We start from the raw sequence: 21,664 nt of genomic DNA, 5'->3' as shown, positions 1-21,664 counted from the left end.
CATTCGCATGGCCCGTCTGTCTTCATTGAGACTCCCGTCGTACCGAGGGTTGGAGATCTTGGTGGAGACTCTTTTCAGTTGCATCGGTGCAGCTTCATTGATTATTGAGGTCATAGCGTTGAGATAGTGGTCAGTCAAGTACTGAACGTCAGTAACGCCAGTAAGGGGGGGGGGGGGGAGTAGGAGATTGCAGCTGTTAGGGGGTAAAGAGTTTGGATTGAGTTTCTTCAGGTCTCTTTTCCAAACTTTCGGCCTGGCGGATTGGACCGGGTTACGTTTAACTTTTTCATTGATGAAGAATGTGACAATATGGTGATCTGACCAGTCACAGGGTTGGATAGAGTCAAGTTGAATAGTGCCTTCTTTGGAGATAAGGTCGAGGATGGAGCCTTTGTCATGGGTCGGGCTGTTGCAGATTTGGGTGAGGTCAGAAGCGTTAAGGAAATTTTTGAGGCTATTAACCACTGCGTCACTGCAATCATTCCAGTGAAGATTGTAATCGCCAAGGTAAATTTGTGTATTTTGCCGTCCTGAGTTGATTGAGATTGTGTCCATTAGTTGTTGGGAGAAGGTTATGTTGTCCCCAGGTGGGTGGTAGATGATGTGTAGTGAACATACAGTTTTTTTTTCACTGATGACATCAAGGCAGATGTATTCACAGGAGGTAAGCGAGGGGGCGGTGACTTTATTTATTGATAGGTTGCTCTTGTAAATGCATGCGATTCCACCGCCTGTCTTGCTGGACCTGTCAAGTCTAATGATGCAGTAGTTGGGGGGGGGGGGGGGGGGGGACTAGGATATCCATGATAGGAGTAGAGGATTCAGTTAACCATGTTTCAGTTAGGATGGCTAGGTCAAGGTTCAGAGAAATTATGAGATCAGCGACCTCCGAGGAGTGTCTTTGGGCCGATCTACAGTTGAGAAGTGTGCATTTGAGTCTGGGGGTGACGAGGGAGGAAGAGGGATCTAGGGTGAGGGGGATTTTTGTGAGGTTGTTGGGGACGGAGCCTCTTATGCGTGGGGTGGTCTTTTGTTACAAATAGCACTTTGCTTTTGGAAAAGCAAAGCAGAAGTTTGGTTAAAAACTAATGGGGACTGGTGCCAGGAGGAAGTGTGACCACAGGACGGATCTCCTTCATCCTCACACTAGTCTCTGCGGCTCGCCTGTAAATGCCATGAACCGCCCCTCTCTGCTCTGACGGGCTGGGAGACCTGCGGAAATCCCCGACTCTAGTGCCGCTCCCACCAACAACGGCCCAGCAACAGGAGGCAGATTCCGGGAAGGCAGGAGTTTGGAGGGGTGGATGGGAACGAAGTGAGCTCAGAATACAGCGACATAATCACAGTATAGTACAGTTCAATGCAGTGCGGCCGGAAGGAGTATTGAGAGAGGAAGGCATTGGACACAGAAGGTACCAGAGAGGGGGCATGACGAGAGAGGCGGGGCATCGTCGCATCAAGGATAGCAAAGAGGGAGCATGAGAGAAAGCATTTGCTTTTGGAAAAGCAAAGGTGAAATTTGGTTAAAAACTAATGAGGGCTGCAACTGTATGAGAACAAAGGTCACTCACCAAATTAAGTAGCACAGGTGGTCAGCTCTCTTCAAGCACTTGTGCTTGTGGCGGCATCCACCTTGGGGGGAGCGAGCAGACACACACCCGGCCACGCTATTTGGAAACAGATGGCCCTGTGCGCCGCTGTTTGCTCCCACAAGGTGGATGCCGCCACATGCACGAGTGCGTGAAAAGAGCTGACCGATTCCAAAAGGTCATCTCCTAGAGCAGCACATGCGCGCTGCCTAGGCGAGACCTAAAAATAACAGTGGTGTTTTGCCTACAGCAAACACTGAAACTCGTCCGGGTATCGCTCTTAAAAAGTGTATGCAATACATTTTTCTATAACAGAAAAACTATTGAACTAAAACAAGTTACAACAAAGCATTCCATATTTCCGTCTCGCCATCACTCTGCAGTTTTAAACTTGGATGTCTGGTAATGAGAATGTTCATTCTTATAACAAAAATTACTTTTGGGATTCATCCGTCCATCTCAACAATGCATAAAAAAACCTCTCATACTGCAGCACCTTTTTATTTAATCTTCTTACCAATAGTGAGAATACGATCTTCGGGTACGCAAACAAGTAATTAGCCTTCTAGCACTGGGTCTTACACTGCATCTAAGGTTTGCAAAGCATAAAGCATAGTTTCCAGAGGTGGGGGTCGAGGGTGTTAAAAGAAAAAGTCAGGGTGGAATAATAGTCTGCAAGAAGGTGTACAAACCAGGGTCGAATACTTATACTTGTTAGATTGCACCATGGATTAAACATTTTCCAACGCTTAACAATGGATATATTGCTGGTGCTTAATGCACCGTAGTTTGTTGGTAAAGTAAAATTAGTTTTCTATGACCCCCTCCCCCCCAAGGAAAACGAAAATGCTTTGCATTAATAACATCTTGTTTTGGTAGCTCTGCCCCTTCTGGTATGAACTGTAGCATGTGGTCAACCGAGTTAACAACAGTCAAACAAGGTACGCATGCACAGATTAAGCAAAGTAAAGTACACAAAGGTCAGTGCTTTTTTAAAACATCCGGGTAATGCAAGATATGCAACACTAGAAGTAAAATAGATGCTTCAGCCACAGTAAACATTTTGAGGTATTGTAAAAGGGTTACAAGAAAATAGACAAAAAAATAGACTAACAAAAAACTATTACAATTTAAAGCAAGTTTGAAGCAATGATATTTCTAGTTTGTCAATTCAAACTTTAATCAATAGGTTTCAATACCATCAGCATCAAGGTGCACATTAAATTATAATAAGTGGTCAGTAATGGTGTAACAACAAATCACTAACTAAAACTAAGAATGCCAGGAAGCCTCATAAAAGATACAACCTCCAGCTGGATGTCAATGCTCTCCGCTGGGCTAGTAAGGGACCCCAAATTCGGCAACACATTTTCACAGTAGTGGGAAACAAACTTTGTGGAATGAACGTTTTTCTGGAGAAGAAAAAAAAACAATCAATATTACTATATGGTTTTCTGCAATAAGAAATACTTCAGTTACTTTTAAATGTAGCGGTTTAAAGCAGCAGCAATTGTCAATTTTAGTGAAATGTGTATTGAATATAAGCATGGTCAGTAGAATTACACAGCAATGAAGAACTTATTTGAGGTTATAACGGAAGGGAAAATACGCAGAGTGTGGCTCAGTATGTTGGGTATTATTTTGCAATTTTAACATTTTATCACGTTCTGGCTGGGCAAACTGTTAAAAATGTTAATATACCTTTACCAACTGAATACCGCAATCAAGAACTGAAATGTCAACAAATAAACTTTTGCAAACAAACTGCCATGCGGGACTGCGTTTTAAAGTAAAGTATGATCCATAAATGTGTTGAAATTGCTCTATCCTGTACCATCTGGTGGATTGTGTTGAAAATAAATCCATGACTATGAGGAAAACGCCGAAGAATCGCATGGCATCCATCGGCCCTCACTTTCAGTAATAAATAACAGAAAGATATGACATCACGAGACAGAAGTTTCAGGTGGTGGAGCTGTTCTTTAAGGATAGGCGCTTAGTGTTCACCATGTTCACACAAGCTTCCCTCGCAACTTGTTCTTATCGTAAAAATTAGCAGCGTCTTTGAGAATACAGATGAAGCACTCCTTTCCACCTACTTCACTTCAAACCAGAGATGGTGTCTCAGTCATGTGTCCCATTAATGCCTCGATCGGAATGACAACTACTCTAGACGAGGTTGAAACTGCCCCAGATAGACAAAGTGCCATCTAGGTTGAATGATAACATGCAGATTTAACGGTATACCTCGGTTATGTTGTCTGGCACATCTACACCAGTGTCTGCAGTCGCAAAGAAGAATGATCTTCACAGTGAGGGTTTTACATTAAGTTTAGGAACGGCATGGCTGCATTGGTCGCAGGATTTAACACAATATTTGGCCTTTATGGCATATTCTGTCAGCAAAGGAGTAACAGTTTACCGCTACATCTGCACCGCCCCCTCATTGCTAGTCTACTCGTGCCCTGCCTGCGTCTAGCGCCTCTCCCTGCTCATTTGCCGCACCCACTTCATGTTGCCCCTGTTTTCCATCTATCATCTCCTACTTCCCTGATCCTGCGCTGGGCGCACTAGATCCTGTCTTTACAGCCTCCTTGCTGTTCTTTGGGGTGCCTGCTGTTCCCCATCTCTCCTGGCCCGCTCTCCCACCCGAGCAGCCTCTGTCATGCTTCCCCAGTTAGTGTCTGTGTGAGTGAAATGTTAAGTAGTGTTTTCAGGGCTGCAGGGAGAGCAGTTTGAGAGAGGGCATGGGTAGGTGTCTGTTTGGAACCATATAGAGAGTGAGTTGTGCCGTGTAATTGTAGCGCGAGTGGTCAGCAGTGTGCGTGTAGGGTGTGCCTATGTGAAGGGAAGGTGATGGGCATGAATCAAAGTGAAGGGAAGGCTGTGTGTCTGTGAGAATGCAGGGTGCCGCACATAAAAGCCAGACCTATTGGCAATGCAAATGGATGCATCAACAAGGGAAGTATGTAATGTAGGTTCTTATTCCTGGCACGATACATCCAAAAGAAACATAGACCTGCCTCACAGGTAGTTAATCCTCTCAGCTATTCGCTTCAGCTGTATTTCTTACACCTTCTATCATTCCATCACAAGGAGGCCAGCTATGTACATTGGAGGTGCTTGGCAACCAGACAAAATGTTTGGGAGTGGGGTGGCAGAGGAGCATTCTTGTAGTTACATGCAGTTGTTTACAGTGATTATGTCACATAATAGTCACGGTAAGTATTTTTGGTCAAAGCTTAATGCTTTGTTTTTAATTCTTGAAGGGAATAAATCTGTGCCCAGCGTTAAATACATCCAGTCTATGCATGTTTCATAAAGATTAATGACAGTAGTGTTTGGGGAGGGTGATGTAATGCAGAAGGTAAAATCAAAACAAAACGCACCCAACCATGGTCACTCAAGTGAAACCATTTGATGCATGTAGCTAAAAGTCTATTTATTTGTTATCCATTCTCAAATTAATTACCCCATACACACCTCACACATTTTAGTATTCATTCATTGAGCCAAGCAGCCATGTCTCCAAACTAGACACATCCATTCACTGACTGGACAAGCTTCTTTCATTAAATAATGTATTGAAAAATGAAGCATTTTTGCAATTTTTTTCAACATGTATTTGGGGAAGAACTGACCCAAGTCTGTCCTTGCAGTGGTATGGTTAACTCACTTTGCTTTCTCGCTCACTACGTGCAGTATGAGGGCTGGTCTGACAAAATTTGCCAGGGTTGCTTTTGCTTCTAGTCAGGCCTGGTATGTACAAGTTGTGAGTAGCAAGGACTATTCTTACAGCAATATTAACTACAGCATGAAGCTCCAGACATTGATATTCAAACTTGCTGAGGTAAGAAAGGAATATGCTACTTACCAGTATGCATCTGTTCTTGGCATAGAGGGCTGCAGAGTGGTACATTTATGAATAGATCGCCATCTGGTGTTGGGCTCGGATGATTGCACTTTGTTTTTCTTCTGGAGAAGTCTTTGTCGTCATAGGTGACTCCTCCTTTCGGTGTTAGTGCGCATGGGCATCGGCTCCATCCTTAGATTGTTTTGCCATAGTAGGGTTAGATGGAGTAGTGTAGTATAGTACATAAAGATATGCCCATGTAAATGTATCTAAATAAGATAATGTTGGGACAGACACAGGTTTCCGGGGAGGCAGGGAGGGCATGTACCACTCTGCAGCCCTCTATGCCAAGAACAGATGCATACTGGTAAGTAGCATATTCCGTTCGAGGCATATGGGCTGCAGATGGTACATTTATGAATAGATTGTACAGCAGTTACCTCCCTAGCGGTGGTCACCAGTGTCTGTCGCAACTGTCTGAAATAGAGTTTTTAATACAGCTTGGCCCACTCTGGCTTGTTGTGCCGCCGGTACATCAACACAGTAGTGCTTTGTGAATGTATGTGGTGTAGACCAAGTTGCTGCTCTACATATGTCATCTAGGGGAATGTTCCCTAAGAATGCCATAGATGCTCCTAGTTTTCTTGTGGAATGAGCTCTAGGAGGAACAGTTAATGTTCTTTTTGCTTTAATGTAACATATTTGTATACATCTTACAATCCATCTTGCGATGCCTGCTTTAGAGATAGGATTGCCCTTATGTGTTGGGGAAAATGCTACAAATAGTTGTTTAGTTTTCCTGAAGTCTTGTGTTCTTTCTATGTAGTACAAAATGGCTCTTTTAACATCTAGTGTATGTAGAGCCCTTTCTGCCACCGTCTGTGGCTTTGGAAAGAAGACTGGTAATTCCACTGGCTGATTGATGTGGAATGCTGAAATTACTTTAGGCAAGAACTTTGGGTTTGTTCTAAGAACCACTTTATTCTGGTGTAACTGTAGGAATGGTTCTTGTATTGTTAATGCCTGTAATTCGCTTACTCTTCTGAGTGAGGTAATAGCTATAAGGAATGCCACCTTCCATGTAAGGAATTGTATTTCGCACCTATGCATAGGTTCGAAGGGTGGCCCCATTAGTCTGGTGAGTACTACGTTGAGGTTCCAGACTGGGGAAGGTGGTAATCTTGGTGGAATGACTCTTTTAAGACCTTCCATGAATGCTTTTATCGCTGGTACTCTGAACAGTGATATGCGCTGCCTGTTTTGTAGGTATGCTGCTATAGCTGCTAGATGTACTCTGATAGATGTGTACGCTAGATTACATTGCTGTAAGTGTAATAAGTAGCAAATAATCTCCCTTGTTGATACGTCTAGAGGGTTGATATTGTTATTAGTACAGTGTATAGCAAACCTCTTCCACTTAGCTGCATAGCATGCTCTGGTGGTTGGACGTCTCGCTTGTTTAATTATTTCCATGCAATTTGGGGGGAGATCTAAGTACCCAAATTCTAGGATTTCAGGAGCCAGATCGCTAAGTTCAATTGAGTTGGATCTGGGTGCATTATTTCTCCATGGTTCTGTGTAAGGTGCATGGGTAGAATTCGTAGCTTTTGATGTGGCACTTGTGAGAGTTGCAAGAGCGTGGTGAACCACGGCTGTCTTGCCCACGTGGGTGCTACTAGTATCATGGTCATTGAATGTTGTTGCAGTTTCCTGACCACTAATGGGATTAGTGGGAGAGGGGGAAAAGCGTATGCAAATTTGTTGGACCAATTTATCCATAACGCATTGCCCTGCGACAGGTGATGTGGGTACCTGGACGCGAAGCTTTGGCATTTTGCGTTCTGATGAGTGGCAAATAGGTCTATCTCTGGTTGTCCCCATCTTTGGAAGAATGGCTGCAGTATTTGTTGGTGCAGTTCCCATTCGTGTATTTGTTCCGACTGTCTGCTTAAGATGTCTGCTATCTGGTTTTGAACTCCTGGTAGGTGTTCGGCTAACAGATAGATGTTTTGAGGAATGGCCCATCTCCAAATTTCCTGTGCTAGTCTGGATAATTGGAGAGAGTGCGTCCCCCCCTATTTTTGAATATAATACATTGCTGTCATGTTGTCTGTTCTGATCAGGACTGCTTTGTGGATAACATGTATCTGAAAGGCTTTCAATGCTAGAAACACTGCCAGTAGTTCTAGATAGTTGATGTGCAGTGTTCTTTCCTGCACACTCCACCTTCCTTGTACTGTGTACTTGTCCATATGTGCTCCCCATCCGGTGAGCGATGAGTCTGCTGTTATTGTCACCTGTGGAATTGGCTCTAGGAACGACCGCCCCTTGGTAATGTTTGTTCTGTTCCACCACTTCAGAGAGCGGTGTGTGCGGTCGTCTACCAACACCAGATCCGTAATCTGCCCTTGAGCCTGATTCCACTGTGTCGCTAAGCATTCTTGTAGCGGACGCATTTGTAGTTTTGCATATGGTATTAGCAGTATGCAGGATGACATCATGCCTAATAGCTGCATGAACACTCTTGCTGTTAGTGAGTGTTGTGGCTGAAATCTCTGAATGATTGTAAGCATTGCTTGGACCCTGACTGGGTTGGGGTACACTTTGGCTTTTTCTGTGTCTATAGTAGCCCCCAGATATTGTTGAACCTTGTTTGGTTGTAGGTGTGACTTTGTGTAGTTCACCGTGAACCCTAGCTGGTGTAGTAGCTGAATTGTCTTTTGTGTGTGTTGCAGACACTCCTCTTGCGACCTGGCTTTTATTAGCCAGTCGTCCAAGTATGGGAAGACATGAATTTGTTGTCTTCTTAGGTGAGCTGCTACCACTGCCAGGCATTTTGTGAACACCCTTGGTGCCGTCGTGACACCAAATGGAAGGACTTTGAACTGATAATGTTGTCCTTCTACCACAAACCTGAGGTATTTCCTGTGGGCTTTGTGAATAGGGATATGAAAGTAAGCGTCTTTTAGATCCAGTGTAGAAAGAAAGTCCCCTTTCTTCAGTAAAGGAAGTACTTGTTGGAGCGTGACCATGTGGAAATGTTCCGAATTTATGTATGCGTTGAGAGGTCTTAGGTCCAGTATTGGCCTTAGAGACCCGTCCTTTTTGGGGATTAGGAAGTATAGGGAGTATACTCCTGTTCCCTGTTGGTGCTGTGGAACCTTCTCTATGGCATGCTTTTCTAGCAGTGATATTACTTCCTGTTTTAATAGTGTCATGTGATCTTGTTTCATTGGACGCTGTTTGGGGGGGATGTTTGGTGGGGTAGCTGTGAGTTCTAGGCAATAACCATGTTGGATAATTTGTCTTACCCACTTGTCTGATGTGATGTTTTCCCAGACAGGTAGGAACTGTGATAGGCGTCCCCCTACCGGTGTTATATGGTCTGGGGGAAGCTCTATGAAGTCACTGTTTTGGGGTTGGAGAGTTGCGGTTGTTGTTGTTTCCGCGACCTCTACCCTTGTTGTTGTTACCCCTGTATCCACCTCTAGAATTACCTCTGGGTGATGTAGGTGTAAAAGAGGTTTGCTGTTGGTTTGTACCTGTACTTTTGGATCCTCCTCTATAGGTGGATCTACGAAAGGAACCTCTTTGTGTCGGCTGTTGCAATGCTCCCATTGATTTGGCCGTTTCTGTATCTTTTTTCATCTTTTCTAGGGCCTCATCTGTCCCTGTGCCAAAAAGTGTTTTCCCATCAAAAGGTTGGTTCAGTAACGAGGTTTGTACCTCTTGTTTGAACCCTGACACTCTGAGCCATGCATGTCTCCTTAACATGATGCTTGTATTAGTCGACCTTGCCGCAGTTTCTGCCGCGTCTAGGGCGCACTTTATTGAAGTGTTAGTAATTAACTTCCCTTCTTGTATAAGTTGATCAGCTCTCTTTTGATGTTCTTTAGGGAGATGTTTGATGAGTGTTTCTAACTCATCATAATGCGCTCTGTCATACCTTGCAAGTAGTGCTTGCGTATTAGCTATGCGCCAACTGTTTGCCGCTTGAGATGCTACTCTCTTGCCAGAGGCATCTATTAGTTTAGACTCTTTGTCAGGAGGTGGAGCTTCTCCTGTAGATAAAGAGTTTGCTCTCTTGCGAGCGTTTGTGACCACTAGTGAGTCTAGAGGAATTTGTCCCTTAATGTATATTGGGTCTTTTGGAGCTGCCCTATATTTTTTATCAATTCTTGGGTTCAATACCCTAGCCCTCACTGGGTCTTTGAATATCTCTGATGTATGACTGAGAAGGCCCTTTAGCATTGGTAGTGTTCCTGATGTTCTTTGTGCAGTAGGTAGTGTCTCTAATAAGAAGTCCTGTACTTGAGGTTCTGTATGTAGGTCTACCTTATGAAATGTTGCTGCTCTAGTAATGAGTTGTGCAAACCCAGTATTGTCATCAGGAGGTGAAGGTTTTGAGGGATATGACTCAAGGTCGGTATCATTACCTGATCCCACATTATACTCCTCCCATGGGTCTGCCTCCTCTGGGATTGTGTCCTCATCATCCCCAGGGTGTCCCCCCTCCCCTGTGTCACTCTCTCCATCTGTTGTAGGTGTAGATGGACGTGTGGGAGGAATATCTGGCCTATTGTGAGGAAGAGGCGAAGATGGTGTGTGAGGTTTGGGAGAAGGGGGAGGAGTTGTATTCGTCCCCATTGTTCTCTTCTTTGGATGAGCCTTGTCGTCCAAATGTTCATGTTTCCTCTTTTTAGGTAGTTCTGTGGCTACCTTGCCAGTCTTTGGGTCAATAAACAAAGTCTTTTGTTTAGGATCCGTTCCGTGTTCCTGTGTCGGTACCGCAGTTTTCGGTTCCGAAAGGTGTTTTTTCTTTGAAATGTCCATTTGTATTTTCGGTGCCGAAGTTTTGTTCGGATCCGACTTCTTCGGTATCGAAGATGTCCCAGGTGTCGAGGGTGTTTTCGGCGCCGAAGCGTGCTTCGGTGTCGGCATGGACTGCTTCGACTTCGAGCTTTCCTTGACCTGGTGCTTCGGTGTCGATGTGGTCGGTTTATCGGAACCGGAACCACTATGATGGGGGACCGAGTGTTTCGGTTTCTGTTTCGTTGCCGGGCTCGAAGGCGGGGCGTTGGAAACTTTTTTCGGTTGTCTGACCGGGCTCGAGGGCGGGGTCGACACCGTGCGGGGTCTGTTTTTCGGTAAAGGGACGTCGTCACTCACGGTTTGTTGGACGTCGATTTCCTCGACGTCGGACTCGTCCGCTTCTGACCCCGCCTCGTCGGCTTCTTCTTCCTCCTCTTCTGGGTGCTGGTCCTCGAACAGCTCCGGGATTGCTTGTGACTGCATTCTCGATACCTCGTGTCTTCGGGCTCGACGGTTTCTAATCGTCGATTTTGACGAGAACGCTGCACAGGCCTCACAGTCCCTGGATTCGTGTTCAGGGGACAAGCAGAGGTTGCACACCTCGTGTAGGTCCTTGTGTGGGAACTTAGCACCACACGTTGGACATTTTTTGAATGGAGTCCTTTCCATGGACCCCGGGCTGGACTACGTCGAGTTTCTCGTAGTCGTCGTCCTTCGAACCGCGTCGGTATGGAGTGAAGTCGCGTTCGATAACGATACCGTCGATTTGGAAAGGAATACGCGCCGGTTATAACCTTCTTTGTTGAAGTCGGTCCGGAGCGCTTCGATCCTCATCCGAACCCGATGGCGGAAAAAAACAATCTAAGGATGGAGCCGATGCCCATGCGCACTAACACCGAAAGGAGGAGTCACCTATGACGACAAAGACTTCTCCAGAAGAAAAACAAAGTGCAATCATCCGAGCCCAACACCAGATGGCGATCTATTCATAAATGTACCATCTGCAGCCCATATGCCTCGAACTGTAAACATTTTGACACATGCTACTCAATTCATGCCCCCCTTTTCTAACACCACTGCTCACAGTTTTGCCTAGGGGCGATGAAGCCTAATAAAAGATATGCCTAATGGTAACACACCCAACAATACTTGCATTATACTTGGAAACTAAACTGCATGGCAATTTGCTAACGTTACTACGCCTCCTCTGCTGTGTCCAATTTAAACCCTGCACTCTTGCTTCCATTCTGTTTTCTTCCATCTTTTACTTAACCCCTTCCATGCTCATGACAAGGTCAGCTCGTCATGCAGTACACTGGAGCTGTGCTTATGACGAGCTGTCCTTGTCACGAACAATGTAAAATCAGACTAGTCAGCACCCAGCGGGAATTGCCTTAGCACCAATGTGGCTAATCTTCTAAAACAGGGCATAGAATTCCTTACGAAACATGGCTAAACAATTACTCTAATAGTTCTGCAGTAACTCAAGCAAGACTCCTGAAAGAAAATATTCTTAATACTCTGATAAACCCAATCATACCAAAGGGTCCACCTGCAGCTTCGTTAAGGCTAAATATCAAAATCCAATGAAATGCTAGCGTTCTCAAAAGCAAGAATGGCCATAACTGTGAAGGCTTTCCTAAATCTTATGGCCATTCCAGTATTATCAGAAAATAATGAATAGGTTTTCATTGGTCTTCATTTCATTAACAAACAAGAAAGCCTCAGTGTACTTAAATCCACATGTGCTTGTACTACAATGGCAAAGTTTCAGATAAATGTATTGTATTTAGTTAGTTTGTCGTTTATATAAATATAGCTGAACCAATAACAACTGAATGCAAGTGTGCATTGACAATTAAAATAAAAGTGAGAAAATACTAGCTGCTGTGCCCTCTTTTGCTTGAGACAAAAATAAATAAACTGGGAGCCAACAATCCATGGGGATCCCAAGCATTACTAACATTAAGACAAGCGTTGCGCACCTTACTTGCAAAGCAAGCCCTACAGATATATATATATATAGCGCATGCAATGTGACCCTTCAGACCTTGTTTGCGCTCGGCTACTGGTGCTCAGCACAGGGGCCGGAACATGGCCCAAACAACAATTTTACTCCAAGGATGCGGCACTTCAGACTTGGGTGATTTTAGCTTTATTTATTCAGCAACAACTCAAACCAAAGAAAATATATATATAACAAAATGCCCCCAGCATTTCGAAGGGCGACTCGACCTCACTCCATGCATCTCGCCATAAATCTCCCTTTCATTGCAATAAGCCGACGCGTTTCAGGGCACAGCGGCCCCTTCTTCCTGGGCAACTCTAGAAAACATGACTGAGGCTTGCAATGATCATTCCTCGGTTTTTATTTAGCATCACGTGTCCTCGCGGCAGCCCCTCCCAATTAGTACCACCGCAATGCCTTACTAAAATCTATGTTATCCTCTACTCCAAATATTTACGGCTTTGTGAGAAGATCTCTGCAGCACAATGGCTTTCACTTAGTGAACTCAGTTGCACACCACCACTGATTAGAGCCACACCAATTGAACTTCAGAGTGGATCCATAAACCATATTGTTCTGCTTGGCTAACAGACTCCAAAGAGCACAGAGTGCTCACATTGATTTGGTTGCAAATGTTGAGGGCACTGCCCGAAAAGAAAAACTTCACAGATAACCTGATGATTTATTTTCTCAGGGAAATGAAGGAAAAAAACTCATATTATTCTGCCTACTGTTGCATCACTTTATAATGACTCATCTCAATTAATTAAATCAAGCATAATATTTCAAGACTAACGGCTTGCAGTCAAACAGAGCACAAAGGTAAACTGGTGCACTGTGCACATAATACAAACTAATAACGACAAGAAAGCTGGATCTACAATTCCCTTAATGTGATCGGCACAACTTTTTTTTGCATACCCTCCTATTGTAAACTATCACATTTTCAAGTCATTTCACTAACAGTACAACAGTACCACAAGAAGCTTCGCATAGAATGGCTCATTCACTCTAACATCCTATAGGGCAATCAGGAAAGACAACAAACTATATACCGAAAATAGTGGAACTGCCTGCCGCATACACTGCAGGAGCCGGTCAACTGAATCAGGATCTGCTGGATTCAGGGTCTGCTGTAGGCCGGCCTGATCTGATACCAGATCCACCAGCTGCTGACGCCCACCAACAGACTGTAAAGTTTTTAAAGATGAGAGGATCTTCATGAAGAGGACAAACTCCTCTCCGGTCACATCATATAGGACCTAAAAATTTAAAAATTTAAAAAAAATATATATATATTGAGAAAACACTGATCAGCAAAAAGTACAAACATTTATTTGCTTCTAGTTTTCATTGGTTATTTATTTTAGATTATTTCACCAACATTATAATTGTGTAAGAAATGTACAAACTGTCATGCTACGAGGTTGGCTGAGAGGGGAAGTGAATAGGATTGTCGCATGATAGATGCATATTGTAGCAGAAGCTAGAGGTCAGAAAACGTTCCTGTCGCCCTGACGAATTAAAAAAAAAGTGCATTTATTTACAGTAGCTTCTAATGAAACTTGGTTCATGCAAACATTTAACCTCTTCATACAAAGGACTTGTCGCAGGGTTGCACAGGGTGTATATAAGGTTATGGGGACGCCTCCTGGAGCAATAATCAGATTGGCACCACTAATAAAAAATAATGAGACAAGGAACTGTGAACACATGCTTTTTAAAGTGTGTTGCCTAATATGGCACTTCATGGAGGGCCTACGGACTTTGTTATAAGGTAAAGAATCTCTTTATGTGCCTCATCATACACACAGGCTTGTGCCGTAATACAGTTTAACTACGTACCAACCCCCATTCAACGTTAAACTGAGAAGCTCACCTTCTTGGACTCTGTGAATATAAGATCTTCCACCTCTTTTGTCATCACCTCTTCGGGCAGATTCCGCACCTTTGTGCACAGGAATTTAATGGCACGCTCTCGGACGATGTCCTCTCCCTGGAGGATCTGGCTAAACAAGCCCCCCAATGTTCCTGCCAAAAAAGCAGCATTTTTTGCATCAGACATACAGAGCAAAACGATTCTGGGTACCCAAGTGAGGAACCACTGGCAAATGAATTTACACCAAATCACAAGCAACGCCCAAACACAAACTATGAACATTTGACTTTTAAAAACACAGAGGAGCAAGATTCAATACCTCTAAAACATTAATGTTACTCTAAACATACAAGTGAAACTATTTAGTAAAGCATCTGGTTGATATCTTTTTATTCCGGCTTTTGTACCATAAGTGAAAGTTAAGTATAAAGATGCTCTATGGTAAATAAGGTTAACATCTGAGCAAGGTAGCCGATAATAAAGGATACAGTTGACTTCAGCAGTGACAGCTTAACGTGTCTCTACAAGATGTTTAAGAACCAACGCTCAGAGACTGGTACAATATCTTCTAGAGAACTAACATGTAGACACTAATACAATACTTCCTTGAGAGCTAAATGAAGTCCCATATTTATTTTAGTTCGGAGTATCACGAGAAGCAGCAGTGGAAAGACTGCTGACAGTTTGGCTCTTAAGGAATGCCTTGATTAATGATGTAATGTATGCTTATTTTACCTAACACAATTTCCCAAATAACCAAAATTTCAAAGATGCATTTTCTTCTTTGTCTTAATCCAATATTTCACATATACATATAAAAAAAAATATTTAAGACCCCTTTTTTTCACCTGTTAGACTCTGAATTGATTACTATTTTTTTTTCCTAACTGGCCACAGTTGCTTGTCATTTCTCCAGCGATATAGCCTTTGTAATGCTCAGTCCCTAGAGAGGAATCCACTCAACACCCTCAGAAAAATTCATAGAGAGCCAGTGGCTTTGAAAGTAATACAGTAAAGAACATCAGCACAAAGAAGCCGCATCCTATGGATTTAATGAGACATTCCTTTCATACCCAAGCCTAATACGCTACCTTTTGCGTCCATTTTGAATATACTCAGCAACGAGTTGTTCACCAGATTAAATTCGGCTGAATCATCTGTGAAGAAAAAAAAAAGGTCGTCAGTGACTTGCTACGCTGAAGAAAGAACTTACTTGTCATTGCCAGACAACATAATGCAGGTACTTACAAGACAATTAAGAAAGATTTCTCAGCAAACAAGCCCATACTTTACTTAATTTACAGACAGTAAGTCACACCTACTATGGAAGAAATATTTAACTAGTCACAATTTTGGGGAGGAAATACATTATCTAGATCCGATACGGGTAGGACTATTAGTGAGAAGCAGAAATGCACAACAGATTAACATTTTGTTAGAGGGCAATATGCAAGGATTTGTTAGGTTTGAACAGCTTTTCCAGCTGATCAATGTTGTGAGGGTTAAAGTAAAAATGTTCTGCTGCAGGATTTCTGTGGACATCTTTTAACTGATTGTTTATGGTCACGAGATGGCATTTGCAAAGCAAAGCATATTAGTGTTTTATGCAGAATATATACTTTTTTAAACTTGGGAACCAGTGTACAACTTTCGCAAAAAAAAGGAACGCGTTTAGGTTCTATATCAATGACAGCCTTCCTGACACCAATATTTAAAGTACTGTTTGACAATAAAGCCCAAACTCCAGAAGTATCACAGGATATCAGGTTTGAAGATACACTTCAACAAACATGCATGCTTTTAACATCATAGTACTTGCAAGCCCCTCACCTTTCAAATGATCTTCAGAATAAAAAAATATCACTGTATAGTGTAGATTCCCCACGCTGGAGGGCACTAAAGCCACCCATGCCAAATTACTCTAAAATCATGGCAAACCATGCCTCACCAGTTGGAAGCATCAGACTATTATGGTGGGGCAATTAGCGGATTTAAAGATATACACATCACTCAGAATGCTCAATATTTTACAGATTGTGCCTCTAGGATTCCAAAGAATGGCTGGCGAAAATTCAGTGCTACTGCTCTGAATTTGTACAGCAGGGGAAGGCGGCATGACTAGGCCATAACCAACAAGTGTTAAGCCTACAAGAAGGGGCCTAGGTGTCTCAGACCTGCTGAAATACGCCCAAGCAGTACTGTTACAATGCCTATGTGAGTGGACATATAGAGAAACAGATAGAGGTTGGTGCAAGGCAGACCTCACCTTGGGTGGAAGACTGCTATGGGAAGTCCTGAGGCTATAGAAACCTATAACATTTTCTCGCTCTAATTAGGAGGACAGCGTTGAAAGAAGAGGATTGTTTAAGTGTTCGACATGGACAGACACCATTCTTCTCTAGTTTCACTCAAGTATAAAGACAGTGTTTTTAAACTGGGTCTCAAACTGTATGGTTTTTACAGTCAACCATACCGAACCATGCTAAATCTGATGCGACATCTATTGCATGCTTTGAAGTTGGCATCCACAAAAAGACTATGCAGAGGCAACTGTACCAGATTGCAAAAGTTGTGTCAGGATATCTGCTACCCGGGGAAGGTTGTCTCCTGTAGCAAACTGGGGCAGCTCTTTTATTGCTTGGCGTCGAATCTGCAAAGAAAAACAGGTCATCATCAACAACACGAATAAGGCATCTAATAAGTACAAGTGTAATATTTTGTAGATGTTATAACTCCAAGGCAGCAGGAAGCCAGGAACAAATCTAAACAATTTTGAATGAAGCGCAATATACAATAAACATGGTCAGTCCTGTGACAGATGGGTATCACTGTGAAAAAAACACGAGGGGAGAGAAAGGTAGTTGAAAAGCAACAGCACTTCTTCACAAAAAGTATGGTAAATTATAGTACAGACTAAACAGAAAGGGCATGGAATAATTTACAGAAGGTTGATAGGCCCTGAAGAGATACTGAAGCACAGAGAAAAGCAGAGGGGAGTGGGGACTATTCAGAGTGCACTGTGCTGCAGAAGGGAGAAGTCTGTGCACTAATACTAGAGGAGTCTTGAGAACTCCCTCTCTTGCTAATAGTTACATACAAATGCAGATATGCCGTAGCAAATAGGGCCTGGGACCAAATACTTAATTTGTGTAAAAAAAAAAAAAAAAAGTGTGCCAGGACCCTTGTCAGGTCACCCTACCTTGCATCACCCACTGCCGCCACTAGCTCGGCCAAAGACAGTACCATCATAACTAATCATCACACTAGTACATGTATGACAATTCAGACTTTAAATATTCATTATAAATGATTAACATATCTATCTATTGTTATAGCTTTTGGTGGCAGGTATTACTGATTTTAACGTATACTTGATTAATAAGCAACTGAGGGGCGTCTCACAAAATTAGACCAACAGCGCCAGCAAGTGGCAGGCTGTTAAGAGTCGGTGTTGACAATAAGGGGCTGGGCACAGGAAAATACCAGCTCAAATTAAGCACTGTGTGGGCCTAAATATGGTAAACGGACCACTAAGTCTACCTCAGTGTCACCGAACATCCATCTCCAAGAGGTTTAACAAAGCAGTAATTGAAAAGAACCAATGAGGGCAAAGGTCAACTATATATCTTTACTGAAAGAATGTCCAGCTCTCAACAGATTAAACACTTACAGAAACATCTTCATCTTCACACAGGTCCAGCTGAGCATTTATGGCTGCATCTGCAAGGTCTGGGAAATGCTTGAAGAATTTGGGAATAAACTGTGCTGCCAATCTTTTCTCCTTAGGTCCACCTTTCACTCCATCCAGAATAACTTGGTAGGCATCTTTGTGCTAAAAATAAAAAGAAGGATTTTTTTATTATCAGAAAAGCAGTTCAGTTCCACTCCCTAGAAAAACGAAATCTCTCTAGAAGGCACAGATATAGTCTGACACATGAACAAAATTAAAATATGAAAGCACTGTGGTAAGTAAAGTCAACTGCATATAGGTATTTGTGTTACACTTGCTGTCATTGGCAAATCCCATGAACAATGTCGGACACACACACACACACGTATGTGTATATATATATGTATATTTTAACACATGCATAAGCTTATTTCAAAGCAATTAAGATTGCACAAATACATGGGTTAGGTGCCGACTAAAATAAAAAAAAAAAAAGAAATGAATGGTTTAATTAACCAAGTGAAATCCATCCAATCTGGTGAAATCTTTTCTTGGCGATCTGTAAAAATGGTGAAGAGTACTAAATGGTAGCAAGAATGACGTCTCGTAGGGGGATGGGTAGAGGATCTCGCTGTGAATGTTTTGAGGAAAACATTTATTTTAAAGCACACTTTCCACATACATTTGCTAAAAAAACACTCATTCGCTAAAATGTGCACCCATCAAATATTCAAGGTCTTTTTATGGTGTGGTAAGCCAGTGAAACCTGATGTTCCCCAGCTGTTGACCCCATTATTTTCCACATATCGCAAATTACATTCATTACGCAAGAATATGTATTCTATCATAGGAGCTGAACCCCTATATGCCAAAAACTCCATAAAATACACCAGAGCCAGAACTTTTTGATTCATGCTACCCAAATACCGTAGGTGACTTAAGTCTTAAGGGACTGTCTGGGAGTGGATTACAGGATTCCTATCTCCTGGCTGCAATATATCATGAGCCCTAAGAGACCCCGGCAGACTCAATTTCTTTTCTGACCTAGTCTGCAACCCCAAATCAGATTTTGAGCGAGTCAAGCAGGACTTTGCCACCAAGGTGGGCTCAGAGAAGGAGGATCTTGAGCTGACCAAGAGCTCGCTGATCCATTATTATTTGGTTAAATCAATGCGTGGCCTGGAATTCTATCTGACCCGTGATACTTGTGGTTACCATAAAGGTTGTTGACCCTATTTAAATTAAACATGATCCCCCAAGAATTATTTGCAAATGGTGGGTGGGATAAAGTCTCTGAGCTTCCTGCATGCGTCTGACAATATTTCTACCCCTGATAGATTGCACAGTTTTTATTTTCTCTAGGTTGAACACCCTCAGCTATAAATATATTCAGCCTCTGTTACCATTGAACTTTGGACAAGTGTACCAAGCGTTATTGTTCTTACAATCTTTTACCTACTCTCACTATATATTTTTCTTTAACATGGTTTTTATTAGGTGTTTTAAGATTGAAGCTTGGAGGTGTAACCGATTTACATATTTTAATCGCGGTTATATTTTGCCGATTTGTTTTGGGGTTAGGATGTATTTCTCATTTTATACTTTTATAGTTTGCATTGTTCAATTCAAATAAAGTTCTTTGATGGTAATAAAGACTGAAGGCAAAAATTAATCCTAGTATGTCAGGGCCAGCATTTTGTTAGGGCTGCTGCTCCCTTTCCATATGCCATAATTGTCCTCCCGCTTGATAAGAATTACATCTAACCTCTCAGTGCCAGCATTTGGCCATGGATGCCCCATAGGCCAAGAATTTCCTCCAGTATGCATGCAACAGGATTTGTTTTCCACAGGTTACCCACTACCTCAGTTGTGCCAGGGCCAGCATTCTGCCAGTGGTGCCATTCAGATACCGTTGGTAACCGTTATGTCAAAAATTACTCCTAGTATGTCAGGGGGATATTATGTCATGGGTGCCCCCCTTCCATATGCCATACTGGTTCTCTGTTATGTAAATGATTACCGCCAATGTGCTATACCAGCATCTTTCTATGGATGCTTTTGCAAAGAATTACCTGGCAAGAACAACTGCCATCTGCCTCTAGAATGCCAGCATCTTACCACGGGCTAAGCGAAGACTTGCAAGCAGAACCACATTCTCACATGCATCCACTTACTTTCACTCACTCTTGCTCCCTCATTTTTTTACTCACTCATTCATTCGCACTCAGTCATGCATACTTTATCACTCACACTCAATCTTACTAATTCACAGTTACTCACGAGCCAGCCCTGTCCCAAACAGTACTGTATCCTCCTACCGCTAACAGACACAACTAAATGGGCAAATTGATTTTAAGTGTTCCATTTTCTTTGTCCTAATGATCCCAAGTACCTACCAGTTCTACCCCAACATACGTCCCACATTTTTCCTTAGCACTCGTTCACTGCCTGGGGTCACCAAACTTTTTAAAGCTGTTGTACTGCAAGGATACTGCGCTCATTCTTTTAAATACTTCTAAATCAATGGCACCAAACAAATGCACAGCAAATGTAGAACAACAGTCGGCTACTGTATGCAAAAATACATACACGGATGAGAAGTAAAAAATATAAATAGCTCTGCTATTTATGATACGGACAATTTACGTGTTCCTGTTTTCTGCTTTTATGGTTTAAATCTTTATTGTTTTTGAAAAGAGAGAAACGACAAGGCACTCAATTCCGTGATGGCGGCACATTGGAGAACACACGGTCGCAATATATAGTGTTACCAAAGGTAATAGGCATGGAGTGGCCCCCAAAAATTGACAAAAGGAAAAACAGAACATGTAGAAAAACCCCCAACCCACCCCGTCCACCCACCTCCCTCGTCCACCTTTAACAACAAAAGACAAAAGGAAAAAAGCAGGCCAACGTTCAGCGTCTTGGTTTGCAGGTTTTCCTGGGATCAGCACTTGGGATTTGTGTCTCTGAGGCGTAGGAATCGGAGAAACAGAGGGCATGTAAGTTCCCTGAATTTCGAGACTAGCAAGGTGAGGAAGGGTCCCCAAAGTTGAGGGAATTCAGACCCTCTGCCATCCAAGGTAAGAGTGAGTTTCTCCATGCCCAACACCGACCACAAGCGTTGGAGCCAGCCCGTATGTGTCGGGAGTTGGGTAGAGCGCCAGTGGATCAGAATGTTTTGAGCTGGCGCCTCTAGCGCTATAGCAATCAGCCGGCCTTTCCGTGACTTAAGAGGATAGGTCAGTGGGCTGGGTAGTCCTAGGAGGATGGAAGCGGGGAAGCGGGGGATCTGTGTTTCGAAATGGAGATCTACCTCGTCAAGGACTTGGGACCAGTATGGCTGCAGACAAGTACAGTTCCAGAGGACTTGCTCTAGGGTACCCACCTCCCCGCATCCCCTCCAGCACAGCTCACTCCGGCGCAGGTCGAAGCGATGTATGCGTTCGGGCGTGTATTTTGTTGATATTTGTTTGATATTTATGGGTTTTTATAAAGCGCGGACTATCGCTCCGGAAGGAGCATCTTGGCGCTGTGCAAGCATGAAGTAGATAAGTGATAGATGATAAGTGGTGAGGGTCTGGAACTAAATGGCTGCTAGTACAGAGGTGTCAGGTTGTTGATATACCCAAGTCTTGAGGAGTTTTCTGAATTTACTCTCTTTTTCAATTAGTACCAATAAGTGGTGATCTTGGTCAGTGTCTCGGTGAGACCCATATGATACGCAGAGTGGCTCGCCCTATGATAGATACTTTGCCATTCTTTGTGACTCCGTGTTCTCCCCAGATCTCTTTCCCATTGAGAGCGGCCCGCATTATGTGTGTATGTGGTGGTTGTTAGGAGCATTTTATAA

General features: G+C 43.0%; 1 protein-coding gene across 1 annotated transcript in view; it reads right to left on the bottom strand.

Annotated features, from left to right (window-relative positions):
- Positions 1–21,664, bottom strand: part of API5 (apoptosis inhibitor 5) — a 150,336-nt gene that overhangs the window by 116,898 nt on the left and 11,774 nt on the right. The window contains exons 2-7 of the mRNA XM_078684341.1: positions 17,812–17,973; positions 16,698–16,791; positions 15,233–15,298; positions 14,142–14,293; positions 13,318–13,524; positions 2,897–3,001 (exon numbers count right to left, since the gene is read on the bottom strand). Coding sequence (XP_078540467.1) covers positions 2,897–3,001; positions 13,318–13,524; positions 14,142–14,293; positions 15,233–15,298; positions 16,698–16,791; positions 17,812–17,973 — 786 coding nt within the window. The remainder of the gene's footprint in view (positions 1–2,896; positions 3,002–13,317; positions 13,525–14,141; positions 14,294–15,232; positions 15,299–16,697; positions 16,792–17,811; positions 17,974–21,664) is intronic.

Source organism: Lissotriton helveticus, chromosome 3_2 (assembly GCF_964261635.1).
Source record: "Lissotriton helveticus chromosome 3_2, aLisHel1.1, whole genome shotgun sequence".
In the NCBI taxonomy this organism is placed as follows: Eukaryota; Metazoa; Chordata; class Amphibia; order Caudata; family Salamandridae; genus Lissotriton; species Lissotriton helveticus.
This window is presented reverse-complemented; position numbering and strand designations above follow the sequence as displayed.